Genomic DNA, 14,672 nt, shown 5'->3' with positions numbered 1-14,672 from the left:
GAAGTGCCACTTCCCCGCTCTCGGCTGGTCTTAAACACTACCCTTGGGTTCTCACCGCATTCACGGTCTTCTCATCTTTCTTGTTTTAGGTGACATGGGAAGTCAAGGCCCTAAAGGTAACTTTTACTGTGAACATTAGTGAGATCGATGGTGTGAAGCAATCGGCGAGTGTCAGAGAGCCCGCCTCTCACTCTCCTGGCCACCCGCCCTGCCCTGACCCCACAGTGGTAGGACCCTGAATTGTGGAGCAGCGTGTGTACCCTCGTGCTCTCCAGGGCAGGGGCTTCATGCCAGAGCAGGGTCTACATCACTGTCCTTCACCCCCTCTCAGGGCTCCGGGGACCCCCAGAACCCAGGCCCTCAGGAGGTCTGTGTCAAGAGCCTGCATCTCCCCCAGCTCCACAGGGCAGCCCGAGGGCCTGCTACTGCACACACGCCCCCTGGGACCCCCTGGAGATTTCCAGAAATCCAGATTCCTGGCCCTGCTGAGAATCAGAAGTTCCTGAGGCAGAGCTCTGGGGCTAAACTCACCCCCCCCCAGGTTTTAATTCTGATGAGTCAGGTCAGGAACCACCATTCTAAGTGAGCCACTGGCTCCCTGGGTCTTAGCTGAGGGAGGCTGGGGATAAGGCCCAGCGGTCAGGGACTGAACTCCGGGAGGGGCCCAGTAGGAGCACCTGCCTTCAGGGGACGTGCAGGGCATGGTCACAGGAGCAGGTGCCCCACGGTTGGGAGATGATCTCATGCTAGTGTGTGTGGTGCACACCTATGTGCTGTAAGAAATTGATGTATTTCTTTAGAAAAGTGGTTTGACAACCAACGGGACTGGCCCCTAAGTGGGAGGAAGATGTCCCAGGGACCCTTGATGTAGCTGTGTGGGTGTCACAAACTCCAGTGTGTGTGAGAATTGACAGAAGAGTCGGGGCCCCCCTTCCAGAGCCGCTGATTCGGCAGGTATAGGTGGGTGGGGCCAGGGGCCTGCAGTCTTGATCACCCCAGGTGGCTCTGAGGCCAGGGGCGCAGTTTATTCTGAGAATCACTCTTTAAGGTGACAGGGTCACCTCTGAGCTCCACTTTCCTTCCCAAGAGATCCCTGTGTAGGAATTGGGGTTCCTCCACTTAGTGATCCTCTTCGCTTCAGGATCCCCTGCCCCCACCCACACACCCTGGGTCACTACCCCAGCCCCCCTTCCCCACACCCTCCTGACCGTGCTGGGAATGGGACTGATGGTCCTGGGGACCCTGAGCCAGCAGGTGTGGTAAAATGCAGGATGCCCAGTTAAATTCAAATTACAGGCAAACTACATATAATATTTCACTGTAAGTATGCCCCAAGTATTACATGTTAAGTACTTACGTTAAAAATGTATTTGATGTTTTTCTGCAATTCAGACTTAACTGAGCACCCTGTATTTTCATTTGCTACATTTGGCAATCCTACCTGAATCCCACCTGAATCCCACCTAGTGGCTCCTTTAGGTAGCAGCCCAGACCTTGTGGCTGACCTCTCTCATCTCTGTCCCCACAGGAGATCGAGGGCTCACTGGGACCCCAGGTATGTAACCTCTGATGGTGTGGCTGGTATCGCGGGCTGCTCGGTCTCAGCTCCCAGGTTCTGGGAGGAAAACAGGGCTGAGGGATTCTCATGTATCCACAGGTATCCCTGGGCTCATGGGACACCCAGGTCCAGAAGGACCAAAGGGACAAAAAGGCAGCATGGGTAAGAACAGCTTTTTCCCTTCCTTCCTCCCTTCCTCCCTTCCTCCCTTCTCCTTCCTTCCTTCCTTCCTTCCTTCCTTCCTTCCTTCCTTCCTTCCTTCTATAAACATTAATTAAGTACCTACTGTGTGCCAGGCCATCTTCTGTGCTGGGGAGACATCAGTAGACAAAACAGATAAACCCCTGCTCATGTCTGGGTAGGGAAGAAAGACAACAAAATGTTTAATAAGGAAAGTAGCAGCAGAGTAGGCAGTGGTTTGGAAATAGGAAAGACGGAGGCTGGCAGGGCACTCCCAGGGCACTGGGAGTCCCTCAGGGGCCGTCAGGAAAGGCCTCTCACCGAGAAGGTGCCACTTGAGCAAAGACCTAAAGGGGGTGAGGGAGGCCGGCTTGAGAAGATCTTGAGGAAGGCCTTCCAGGCAGAGGGAGCAGCCACAAGCCCAGGGGCAAGGGTGTGTCCACTGGTCGAGGGGCAATGAGGACAGGAGGCGGAGGGGGAGGCCTCAGCTGGAACCCAGGAGGGAGGCGGAGGGTCCACAGGGAGGGTAAGGGGGGAGGCTGACCAAGCCCTGGAGGCCTTTGTAAAGACTTTTCCTCCTAGTGAGGTGAGAAGCCACTTGCTGGTTTTGGGCAGGGGTGGGACACGACGATCCTCTCGATCCTCTTACATTTTCAAAGGGGTGCTCTGGCTTCTGGGTTGAGCCTGGACTACAGGAGGCCAGGGGAGGTGCAGCACAGAGATCCAGGCAGGTGTCCTGCCAGCGAGATGCTGTCTGTGGAGCCCGCAGCTGCGGCTCAGAGCCCCAACTCTGATATGGTCATTTCTGTTTTTAGGAGAGCCCGGCTTGGAGGGACCTGTGGGCCAGAGAGGGCGTGAAGGCCCCATGGGACCTCGTGGTGAACCTGGGCTACCTGGATTTGGAGAGAAAGGGGAGAGAGGTAAGAGGTGATCCCTTCCCCAGGAGGGTCAGCTACATCCATGCTTCCTTCTTCCATCTCCCTCACCCCCCTCCCTCCTTTCCCTAGCATTTGCTGGGTGCCTTGAGCCAGGGTCTGCACCAGCCTGGTGGGCACAGAGGGGTGTGGGCCAGGCTGCTGGGTCAGGCCTCAGACCAGGAGCCTTGTAGAGCTCAGAATGCATGGAGAGCGTGGTCACAGGGAGAAAGGGGTCTCCCCCCGGCATGGGGCAGGGAGGAGCCAGGGCTGAGATAAATGGTTTGTGGCAGGGCCTGGTGGAAGGCAGAGTGGGGCTCAGGCCCTCGGGCCTCTCTTGGCTGGAACTAGTCAGGGAAGGGGGCATGGAAAACCCCAGGCACAGGCCCAGCCCTGCAGGGGTCTGGGGAGATTTTGCAATTAGATTTTTTTACATGAATCTGTTTTTATCAAGAAAAACTGAGTGCAGACACCAGAAATCCTCTCGATGCCAACAGACTATGAGCAAGAAGCTTTATTTTTAGCTTCCCTTTCTGTTAAAAATATTTCTCAAGGAGGCAACAAGTGTTTATCGAGTACCTCAGGTGCCAGACATCGAGCATAAAGGCTCTGAGGGTAGAAGTTGAAGGTGTTTTACTGATTCGTGGTCTCAGGGAGGCACCACGTGGGGCAGAGGTCACTGGCAGGGTGGGAGCCATCCCCTAAATGACACTGCCGGCCTGGAGGGCAACCACACTAGGACACACTCTCAGAGCGCTCATTTCTCCCCAGGGCTTGCTGGTGAGGTGGGCATTCCAGGCCCCCCCGGTGTCCCAGGCTCTGTGGGCCCCAAAGGTAAGTCAAGGTCCCAGGATGGCCCCCGAGTGTACTGTGCCCAGAATGGATCACAGAGGTCCAGGTGCTGGGATCCCAGGTGGCCACCACCCCCTATCCCAGGCCCGTTCAGGGGCAATGGGCCCTGAGAGGGCCCCCACAAGGGAGTGCCTGGGGGTCAGGATGGGGGCTAGTTTTGGCTGCAGGGTGGATTTGGGGCTGCGTTTTCACCTGTTTTCAATGGCGTTATTATGTGGCCCCTAAGTGAATAGATGGACCAGGAACTCAGAAGTCGATTTCCTCACCTGTCTGCACGCACTGGGGCCCAGGTGCACACATTCTAAAGCAACCTGTCTGAATGACCCGGGAGAATGGGCCTTCTCTGTTTGAAGCCACCTGGTCACCTCTCCTCCTTCCCCCGCCCCAGCCCAGACGTTTTACTCTGACTAGGAAGGAGCAGGGGTTCTCGTGATCCCACCAGCTTCAGCTTCAGCTTCATCTTCCTCCCTGAGGAAGACTTGGCACCGGACTTGGGTCGTCTTGGACCCACAGGCTCCAGGGTCCTGACAAGAACCCACACCTTGTGGGGTCGGAGGTCCCTGGCCTGCACCCCACCCTTCTGATTATTGTCGTTTTGTCGTCCTTCCCAGGTGCCAGTGGTTCTCCTGGCCCACAGGGCCCACCAGGTCAGTGCACTGCTTCTTCCTATTGATACATGCTGTTTCTGGGGCAAAGAAAGGGACGCTAAAAAGAAAAACAAGCACTTTTTAAGCAAAAGAAGCAATTATAAAGAGAGCCTAGGGGCACAAAACTCGCATCCACACTGTGTGCCCCTGGGCTGAGGTTGGGTGCCTGCGGGCCCTGTGGAGCCACTCTGGCCCGGGTGGGGCCTGCAGCCCTCTGGCCACCCCAGCTGCAGGCTGCTCCGCCCCACCCCGCTTTGAGTAATGCCTGCCTCTGCCTCATCCCTGGGGCCAGGGCTCGTCCTGCTGTCTTGGGAATCTCGAGCTACAGCCCATGTTGTAATGCAGGCCAAGGCCCCTGCCAGGGTCCCAAAGTTGTCCTTATGACCTGGGCCTGCTAATCACAGGGGCAAAGGACCTGCACCAGGACAATGTAGAGGGGCCGTGGCAGGGGCGGTGGGGGGGGGGTGCGGGGGGGGCCTCTGCAGAGAGCAGCCCTTGGTTTTTAATCCTGGGTGTGTGTGTATGCACCCATGGGTGTGTACCTGGGTATGTGCCTGTGTGTGTGCATGTTTGTCTCTGTGTGCGTGTGTCCGTCCTTTCCAAAGCCATGGCACTCACCTGCCTGCATGGTCTCCTCTGCCTGCAGGCCCTGTAGGTCTCCAAGGACTCCGAGGTGAAGCAGGGAGCCCCGGGGTCAAAGGTAAGCTGGTGGGGAGCAGCCAGGAGAGGTGTCACCCTGTAGGTGCTGGTCACTCAAGAGGAAGGTCTTGGGGGGACAGAGAGGGTCAGACAGACATGACCAGCAGCCTGTGCAGGCTGACAGAAATACGAGGAGAAGGGAAAGTCAGGGTGGTGGGATGGGGGTGCCTGTCTTTACACACAGACACCACGCTTCTTGGCCCTCCTCACCCAGGCTCTTCACACCAACTTGTCCATTCCTTTTTCAGGTGACAGAGGACCTATGGGGCCACCAGGGCCCAAAGGTATGTTGCCCCTACTCCTGCTCAGATATCACCAGAGCCCGCCTGACTCCTGGGAACCCAAACGTGACTCAGGCCCTGGTGCCCAGGAACACACATGGCTCTGGCTCCGGGACCCTGAGGCTGGGAGGGATGTGCCTGCCAGACAGGGAAACTGAGGCACAACGGGGGGCCACAAAGCACCACCATCATAGCACTGTGACCGGGCGGCTCTCAGTGTGGTGAGGGCGCAGTGCCCATTGTGTGACAGCAGCAGCTGGGCTCAGTTTGTGGGGGGCATCAAAGTGCCCCTTGGGCTTCACAAGGGACACGTTCCCGGCAAAGGTTCTGCTGACAGTGGCTTCCAGGTACAATGAGAACCGTGCAGCAGCCAGGCTCCCTCCACCTGGGTGGAAATGTTTTCCTTGCTGCTTACTGATGCTTCCTGTCCCCACCCACCCCATGTTTTGTTTTAGGTGACCAGGGTGAGAAAGGACCCCGAGGCCTCACAGGTCAGTCCTACGTGGGAATCCATGTTGATTATTTAAAGACTTTCTATAAATCTGTTAGGCACTGGAGTGGGGGAAATACATAGAAGTATGGGACTGAATCTCCATCTACTTCAGAAAACTTGCAGTCTAGCAAAACACAGACAAGATAAAGCCTGAACTGCAGTGTAAGCCAGCATCAAGATGTAGAGTCCAGACAGTGTATGTCTGGGGCAGGGAAGGAGGAATGATTGTCACTGATTCTTTTGGGGAATCAGTTGAAAAAATTAAGCTCTTTCCAGAGCAGCAGAAAGTTGGTGCTACTTGTCCCCTTTCATCCACTCACCTCCTGCCAACTTGCATGATTAAAAAGGAAACTAGTAGTAATGCTACTTTGGCTACAAGGGGTAGCTCTCTGTTGCCAAGGAAATAAGACTCACACACGTGCAACTTCAGTCCAGGTGACTCCAGGCAGTCTATGCCTGCTGTCCAGGTGGCCCTGACCATAGAGTCTAGGCAGAGACACTATATCCCCAGTCTCTGTTTGGCACTCCAAGCTCATCTGGTTGGGAAGTGGCAGGCTTGGGCATGGGCAGGGAGGGTGCAACATTCTACCACCATCAAGGATGCAAAGCTTGAAAGCTTTCAGCCAGCTAGTGCACTTCCTTTGCAGGTGAACCAGGCTTGAAAGGTCTGCCTGGGGCTGTGGGCGAGCCTGGAGCTAAAGGAGCAATGGGTGAGTGTCGCAGGGGAGCGAATGCAGCAGGTCTGCCCCACTCTGGTGTCATCACGGCTGTAGAGCCGAGATTCTTCTAGAGCCACCACTCCTGGTCTCTGACCCGCCCACCCCTTGTTGAAGCTCTATTCACAGGCCATCTGTGGCCTGCACACCCCTCCTGGGCCTCAGAGAGCAGCGGTCGCCTCTCTGGGTTTCTCACTGCTTTGGGGAGACTTGGCAAGCCTTGGCCTCCACCCTGGTTCCTGCCCCCGAGCCACTTGGGCCCCTGGGGTGGACAGAGAGTGTGGGAGTCCTTTGGGATCCAAAGTATTCCAGACATAGCCGTGACGTCCCAGGGCCAGTCTCACAGCCGGATCCAGGGTTCACCCTAGTGCTGACCTTCACCAAGGGGCCTGTCAGCCAGGACATGGAGCTGGCCAAGGAACCTCAGAGGGCCAGGCATTTAGCACCAACTCCCAGAAGTGCTTAAGCCCTTCCAATGGGGGATGTGACTTATTCACTTTCTCATTCATTTAACAAACTGTTAGGAAGTGCTCACTCTGTGCTGGGCAAGCAAGATGCTTCACCCACCTCAGGGGAGACAAAGCCCATATGAAGTGACAAGCGCCGTAAAAGCTACAGAGTGCAAGGAGGATAGAGTGGAGAGAGAGCTTTCTTCCAGCCAGGAAGGTGAAGGAAGAGGCATTTCAGATTGTCCTAAAAAGTAGGGAAGATGTTGATCATGACCAATTTGGAAAATTCCATGAGAAACAACAACATAAGAAAAGAAAGGCAGAGAGGTGGGGAAAAGCAAGACATAGTCCCAGAAGGACCTCCGAGAAGGTCGGATCACTGGAGCAGAGGAACAAGAACTTGGAAGACCCTGACTTCCAGGGCCCTGAGCATACAGGAGGCCGGCCCTTGTTGGGCATCTGGTGTGTGCGGGGTCCTGCCAAGGGCACTGGAGGTCAGCAGGGAGTCAGGGAGCGGTTCTTAGCAGGAGAGTGGACGGCTCCTGGTTCTGGAGGAGAGGGCAGGGAGAACGCTGCATCCAGGGGTGTGACAGAGACTGGGCTTTTTCTGCTTTCGCCGGCCACGGGAAGGACCCATGGGCAGGACCCATGGGCTCCCCACCTGGGAGACAGCGTGATGTCAACCTGACGCGCAGCGGGGGGGCGTCCGAGAACAGCTCTGGGAGTTGCTGATGAGCTATGTGGTTCTGTTTTCCTAGGACCCGCGGGACCTGATGGACACCAAGGCCCAAGAGGTTGGTCACCGATCGGCTCTCCTCACCCTCGCTGCCTCCCCTGCCTGCTATGTGCCAACCCACCCACGTCCCCGAGTCACAGCGCCAGGGGGGCATGTGTCACGTAGAAACACGCAAAGTAGGGTCTTGTTAGCCTTCTCCTCCCCACCTGCCTGCGAGTTACTCAGTAAAACCCCAGGAAAGCCTCCGCAGAAGGCTGGTTCAGCTTTCCCAGAAGGAAGACATCTGCACATTGGTCATACTCTCTCCAGGTGAACAAGGTCTCACAGGGATGCCTGGAACCCGAGGACCCCCAGGACCTTCTGGAGACCCAGGAAAGCCAGGTAACAGAGCCGGAAGAGGGAGCCAAGGCCCTGCTCTGTGTGCGTGTGCATGCGTGTGCATGTGTGTGTGTGCATGCCTTTATCCCATTCTCCTCCAGCAGCTCAGCAGGGAGCTACAGCTGCTGGCTGGCTGGTTCTGTGTGCAGGGGTTGCGTGTCCTGAATCCTCAGGGTCCCCACATCCGGCAACTGGGAAGAAAGAGCTTAATGGTTGAAAGCAAGGAGCTGTAGAAAGGGGCAAGGACTCTTCTTTAAAACTGCAGAGTGTGACACCACTTCAGTACCTTGCTCCTCTGAGCCTTCCTTCCCCTCTGGTCCACCTCCCCTCGGGCCGAACCTGGACCCTCACTAATTCCCTCCAGTCTGATGAGAGAGGCCATTGTTAGCGTCTCCATCGAAGGCCCAACAGGAGCGAGATCCTCAGGGCTGCAGCAGAAACAAATCAGAACACACCAAGGAAGCTGAGAGGGGCGAGGCCTTCATCGACGGGCAGGGATGGGCAGGGTCCTCCTGGCTCCTTTGTTGGGTGCAAAGGTGGGGAGCACCACGGAGGGGGCCTGGGGGCAGCCTGAGGCCTCAGTGAGGGTGTGAGTTTTCTGGGTTCATGGCTCTCAGGTGCCAGAGGGTCTGTGACCCCAAGAGGCCAAGGAACCATCACCCGAGGGAGCAGTGGGTCACTTCACTGCTGAGTCCAGGAACTGCTCTTGGCCCAGTGCTAGGAGGACTTGGGAGTCTGGCTGCCCCAGACTCAGAGTTGGTCCTCCTGCCCCCCAATCCCACCTGCTCCTGCAGCTGAGGGCGTGGCTCCTCAACCCTTCCACTCTCCCCTCCTGTGTTTTCTTTCCTGTAGGCCTCACAGGACCCCCAGGACCTCCAGGTGAGTCACTTCCAAACACCACCCTGGAAGCCCCCCATTCCAGCCTTCCAGCATTCCACACATGCCTCTCCTCCAGCCGCCTTGAGTTTCCTGGTCTCCTCCCCTCAGCCTCCCAGTGAACGTGGGTTTGGGTCCTTTTACTGTGAGTCTTGAGGAAGGAAAATTATGCACAGAACAATCTAGAAAGCCATTCTGGTAAAAATGGAGTTAGCTCATGTGCCAATTCTGCCTGCCTGAGCCCTGCTCCCCTTCGGCCCAGGGCGCAGGAGTCGCACTGGCCCCGCAGTGGCCCCCGGCCTGGTTGGCGTGTTAGGGAGTGGGTGCTCACCTCACGCAGAGGGGCCCAGGTTCTCTGGGATAGCCCAGGGGTCAGAGTCTGTCCTACAGTTGGACCCATGTGCACTGTCGCCACACCCGGCCCTGACTACTACAGGAAATTAGGCCAAGATGTAGAATGAAGTCAAGCAGCATGTTCCCCCAAATGATGAGGGCGCGGGGACCCCTTCAGGGGCTCCCTGGTGGAGTCGAACAGACAAAAGCATCAGCTGCAGGAACCACTACCCCCCAACTCTGCAGGGTTGGGGGGGATGGCAGCTGCTCTGCAGGCAGGGGGGAGGGCAAGGATCCCCTAAAGCTGCGTCCCTGGGCCTCTGCCTCCCTCAAGCCCCACTGTGGCCCCGTTTCCCAGAGAAGCAGAAGGGCTCAGAGCAAGAGGCTCCCCTAGGGGCACCTCCGCTCGAGCAGAAGGCAGAGCCAGGCAGGTCCCCAGCTTGCCCCCAGCGACAGTGGCTCTACTAAGGGACAGGGAAGAGCGCCAGTCACTGGCAGAGGGCGTCGGGAGTCGCTGGGCCTGAACTGTCCTGACTGCCTCGTTTTCCATCACATCAGGACTTCCTGGAACCCCTGGCCGACCAGGGACTAAAGGTAAGTGATTTTCCAAATTACATTTTCTTTCTTTTCACAAGTCTTTTTTTTTTTTTGCGGGAAGGGAAGGATTGGCCGGGGGAAGCCCCCCTCTGGGCAGAGCCTGGATCAACAGTGGCATCTAGTGGCCTCAGTGGAAGGCTGGAGGCCGGGGAGTCGGATCGGTGCTGAGCCCTGAACCCTGCCCCACACACCTACCTCCTACGGCACAAACGGGAGCCTCACTGTGGTGCCTGCACGCCTGCAGGCCATTGTCAGAGGAGGAGCTGGAGGCTGCTGCTCCTACCGCCAAAAGCTCTTCCGTGTCCTGACCTCCCACTAGTGCTCAACCCCCTCGCTTAGGCTTGGTGCCCTGTAACGTGACTCTCCTGGGCCAGGAACCACCTTACCTTATCAGTCACACGGGGGCTTTAATGCAGGCAGTGGGGAGAGTCTAAGATGCTGCCGGGAGGGGCCGACCCTCATTGGGTTGACCAGGGCCAGGCGAGTGACCCCTGTACATAGATGGAACTCTCCAGAACTCTCCAGTTCCGCACCATCAGGCCCCAGCCCCGAGCCAGGCCAGGGAGAACCGTGCTCAGGGATGGTCTTCCTCCTCCCGCCCCTGCGACCGCACGTCCTGAACCCTGACGGGCGGCACAGCTGTGCTCTGTCAGGACCAGCCACTGTCACCTTGTGAGGACCCGAGGAACAAAATAAGTACTTTTTGGAAACTATTTCCAGTGACTGGTCAGGCCAAGGCGTTCTTTTAGGACAAACGAATGTAATTGAGAATAACAACAACTGAGTTCACACATCCCAGACAGAACTCTGGGCCCACAGACATGTTCTCGGATCGCTGGCACCTTCAGTGAGTGAGACACATAGGTTTGGAGATTCCCAAGAATGCCTGGCACCCTGCCCTTCAGGGCCCATGACGTCCTGTCCACAGGGGACTTGGGACCCTCCCGGGACAATGTGCACAAAAGGTGGACATTTTACCTAATACCAACTGCACTCCAATGAAATGAACTCAAGTACTTTCTCCTCTCTTGGCCTTGACCGCCAGGGGCTGGCGGATGACAAGCGGAGACCAGCCCTCCACTTCCCCTGAGAGGGACATCATGGCAGCCCCATGGGCAGGGGGCTGAATTGCTCACAGACCAGGGGAACGCCACAAGAGGCCCCTGAAAGTGCCCAGGGGAGGCCTCTCCGTCTTCGGCTTCACTCGCTCGGTTCCCAGAGCCCGTGTGTATGTGTTTCCAGTCCCAAGAGAGGCCTCACTGTGGTGGCGCCTGGTGCTGGATGCCATGGGGAAGCGAGAGCCTGGCGGCCCCTTCTTGGAGGTGCCCCACGCACACCTGCCTTTTCAACCCTCGGAGGCACTGGCAGAAGAGACACCTGTCAACCCTTATGCAGCTTTCCCCCCTTACCAGCCACAGAACCCCATTCTGCCTGCGCGGGCCCCACTGCTGTCCCAGGACAGCAGCACCCGTGGGGCACCCTGAAACCGGCTCTACCTGGGGGCTCCTGCTGCTGTCCTCTGACCTCTCGGTACTTCTCCCACTTAAGCCCGACCCCAGGAAGATCCCGAGCCACCCGCTGTGGGAGAAGAGTGTGGGAGTGGGAATGACTCTCGAGTCAGCCTCATCCCGGCCTCACTGGAAGGCAAACTCTTCTCCATTCACCTTCGGGGAGTCCCAGCTTCTTCCCAAAGTGAAAGTGAGCCAAGAAGATTGATGCTCCAGCCTCCAGGATCTCCGGGGCGAGACTGGTGCTTAATGTGTCCTGAACTCGCCCCTCAGTTCATTAAAATGCCGTTAGCCTGCGGGTTAGAGGCCCGGGAGTGGGTCTCAGATGTAATCAGAAGGCTTGGAAATGACTTATTGGGCCACTAATTGATCCTGGGAACAACCGCTCTCCTTTTCCTCCCCTCCCAGGTGAACCAGGAACTGCAGGCAGGATCGTCACTGCAGGTAGGCAGGCCCTGTGCTGTGGGCTCTCGGGTCCCAGGTACCTGCCCTGGCTCTGCCATTGCCCCCTCAGGAAGCACCAGTCTGTGAACATGGTGCTTTGGGCAGGATGCAGTGCAGGGCTCTTCCCATTGGCAGCAAGGTGGGGTGGGGGGCGTGGAGTTTTGAAGCAATGAGAGCAAGAGGCGCTGACTCGGCCCGCCCCCCAGCCTGGCCTGGGTCCCAGCGCCTCTGAGCCAGAAGAGTGGGGTTCAGTGCTCCATGTGTCTTTTGTTTTCAGAGGGGTCATCGACTCTCACTGTCCCAGGTCCCCCAGGACCTCCTGGACCCATGGGACCCCCGGGACCTCCAGGTATCCCAGGTCAGTCTGTTTTCTTGCTTTGCTCCCAAATCAGCAGCAGGCCTAGGTTGCATTTGACTAAGTCAGTGTTGGCTCAAATACCGAAACCCAGGGCAGGACCCGGAGGGGGGGCGGGGGCGGGGAGAGTAGGCCCACTCCCAGGCAGCCCCGCACAGGCGGGCCTCGCTGCTCCAGACCCCGCAGCACTGTGAGGGCCTCCAGCTTGTAAATGACTCGCCCGAGGTGGCTCAGCTGACACGCAGCAGAGCCAGGGTTTGGCCCGAGCCCTTCTGCCTCTAGAGCCAGTGTTTGATGCCTGGTTAGAGCCCATGGTCTTTGAATCGTTTCCTCTCAGAAAACAGTTGGATAACAGGCATCGAGGGCAACAAAAATGCTAGGGATCTGTTTGAAGAAAATATCCCCAAACTGTCCAACAAAAGTGAAACTGTTACAAAAATATGAGGACTTAAAAGAAAGTTGTTAGGAGATAACAGTGTTATTTGAAAGAGCAGAATGTTTATTAAGTGTGCTCTGTGGCTGCAACAGTATTTTTACAAGATGCGAGAAATGCCGGAAAGAAATAAAATGTTACAAGTTAAAGAATTACAGGTGATACTTTTCTCCTATTTTTCCAAAAAGCCTGTTATTTTGCCGCCTAGATGGGTTTGAACAGGGCAGGTTCACTTCTACGCAAACAATTTCCAATGAATATGTTGGAAGTTTTTTTTGGAGATTTGTGGCAACCTGAAAAAACTCACAAACAAACCTTGTAATTTTCCTAATAACATTTTCTTTCTTCTCTAGCCTGCTTTATTGTATAAATATAGTATAGAGTACATATAACATATAAAGCATGTGTTAACTGACTGTTATTGGTAAGGCTTCCAGCCAACAGCAGGCTTTTAGTATAGATTTTTTGGCAAGTCAAAAGTTATACACAAATTTTCAGCTACGCAGAGGGTCAGAGCCCCAACCCCCATGTTGTCAAGGGTCAACTGTATCTACCCTTTAATTACTAAAAAACCTTCACATGTGAATGGAGCACATGGTTTAACATGACCAATGCAAGTGCGGACCAGCCTTTCCTCCTGACGAGCTCTAGTGAGACAGGGGCAAGGGGAGTGTTTAGAAGCCCCTCGTCATTGAAGGACGGTGTCCGAGAGGGCAGTCCGGCCCGTCCCAGGGGCCCTGCACTGGGCAGAGGAATTCTCACCCGAGTGGGCCTCCGGGCTGGCCTCCAACTGCGCATGGCCCTCCGATAGGCAAGCTGACCTCTGGGCCACTGTTGCATGGCTTGCGAGGAAGCTATGTGTGCGCCTGGACTTGCATTTCCCTCAGCGCTTTCTAGAACTGTGACCCTAGAGACGTGACAACGCCCTTTCTTCCCCAACCCCATTTCCAGGCCCCATCGGCCCAGCTGGTCTCCCAGGACAGCAAGGTATGTCATGCCCGAGAGGACGCACGACTGCCGCCTCAGTCGGGAGGGCTTCCTTCCCGGGAGGGACTTGGGCCCCAGTCTGTAAATGACGCGAGAGATGTGCCTTTGGGGTGGGGGTGGGGAGGGGGGATGGTCCTGCATCGAGGGCTTTACGAAGCCTCAGCCGCAAGAGGAGACAGACACCTGCTCTCACCCCCTCCCTTGTCTCCGAGGAAGCAGGGGTCCACGGGACAGGGGATGGCAGCTCTGTGGCCACCGGGTCAGGGTCAAGCTCAGCTATGTTCACAGGCCTCAGGCCTCTTGTGACCCGACCTTAATAATTGTGCCACCACTTAGAGATCTGTACAAAAAAAAAAAAAACCGGTTTAGGGAAAGCCAATGTGCCCCTCCCGGGGTGTGTCTGCCCAGCAGGAAAGTTTGCCGTCGCTCTGGCCTGCCAGGCCCCAGGCGCCTGGGCTGCTGGGGCACCCACTCTAACTCCATGTCTCCCCACAGGCCCACGAGGCGAGCGAGGGCTCGCTGGTGAGTCGTTCGTCAGCAGCAGCTCCATCTCCGAGGTCCTCTCTGCTCGTGAGTGCCCCGTGTTCCCCAGGGCCCGTGATGCAGGGGGCGAGAGTGGGAGAGGGGTCAGCACCCCGGGGCCTGTGGTAGCTACACCAGTGTGTCATCCAGAGCCCCGGATGTGGGTGAGGATAGCCAGTTCCTCTGCAAAGCCATGCCAGCTGAGACCGAACAGCAAGGGCTTTGTCAGCTGCAGCAGGGGGTGGGGGGGGGGTGATTCACTGGGGATGGGGCAGCTGTCAGAGAGGTTCTCGGACACCAGGGGCACCATGGGCACAGAGACCCTGGGTCCAGGGTACCCAGACACTGTTAGTGTCGCTGGCAGGAGGACACTACCCCACCCCCTGGGAGCAGTGACAAGGGTCTGTAGGTTCTCAGCCTCAGGCTTGAGCTGGGAGGGCGGACTGCCAGGCCCTTGTCCTTTAAAGAGCCCGGGCAGCGAGGATGCTGGGCCTCTACCTCAGCACCTGAGCACCTGGCCAGCCCTGGTCCAGCGGTCATAGGCGCAAGACATGCCATGGCATCTCACTGAGTCTTCACAAGGCCCCTGTGACACAGGCCTTATGCCTCTGGTTTACAGAGGAGGACGCTGTTGCTGATGAAGGTTGAGAACTGGCCAAAGTCATCAGCCAGAGGTGGTGGAGCAGGGATTTGAACTAAGGCTCTCTGACACTG

The 14,672-nt window shown here is 56.8% G+C and overlaps 1 protein-coding gene across 1 annotated transcript in view; it reads left to right on the top strand.

The window, feature by feature from the left end:
- Positions 1 to 14,672, top strand: part of COL17A1 (collagen type XVII alpha 1 chain) — a 49,092-nt gene that overhangs the window by 25,536 nt on the left and 8,884 nt on the right. Inside the window, exons 20-37 of the mRNA XM_045854201.1 lie at positions 90 to 116; positions 1,529 to 1,555; positions 1,658 to 1,720; positions 2,554 to 2,658; positions 3,424 to 3,486; positions 4,116 to 4,151; positions 4,798 to 4,851; positions 5,099 to 5,134; positions 5,587 to 5,622; positions 6,272 to 6,334; positions 7,548 to 7,583; positions 7,835 to 7,906; positions 8,756 to 8,782; positions 9,671 to 9,706; positions 11,626 to 11,661; positions 11,939 to 12,019; positions 13,401 to 13,436; positions 13,932 to 14,006. Of these exons, the coding sequence (XP_045710157.1) occupies positions 90 to 116; positions 1,529 to 1,555; positions 1,658 to 1,720; positions 2,554 to 2,658; positions 3,424 to 3,486; positions 4,116 to 4,151; positions 4,798 to 4,851; positions 5,099 to 5,134; positions 5,587 to 5,622; positions 6,272 to 6,334; positions 7,548 to 7,583; positions 7,835 to 7,906; positions 8,756 to 8,782; positions 9,671 to 9,706; positions 11,626 to 11,661; positions 11,939 to 12,019; positions 13,401 to 13,436; positions 13,932 to 14,006 (909 nt within the window). The remainder of the gene's footprint in view (positions 1 to 89; positions 117 to 1,528; positions 1,556 to 1,657; positions 1,721 to 2,553; positions 2,659 to 3,423; positions 3,487 to 4,115; positions 4,152 to 4,797; positions 4,852 to 5,098; positions 5,135 to 5,586; positions 5,623 to 6,271; positions 6,335 to 7,547; positions 7,584 to 7,834; positions 7,907 to 8,755; positions 8,783 to 9,670; positions 9,707 to 11,625; positions 11,662 to 11,938; positions 12,020 to 13,400; positions 13,437 to 13,931; positions 14,007 to 14,672) is intronic.

The sequence above is a fragment of the Phyllostomus hastatus genome, unplaced genomic scaffold, assembly GCF_019186645.2.
Source record: "Phyllostomus hastatus isolate PE091 unplaced genomic scaffold, TTU_PhHast_1.1 phas_scaffold_1066, whole genome shotgun sequence".
Classification (NCBI taxonomy): domain Eukaryota; kingdom Metazoa; phylum Chordata; class Mammalia; order Chiroptera; family Phyllostomidae; genus Phyllostomus; species Phyllostomus hastatus.
The sequence above is the reverse complement of the archived record's forward strand: the minus strand, read 5'-3'. Positions and strand labels throughout refer to the sequence as shown.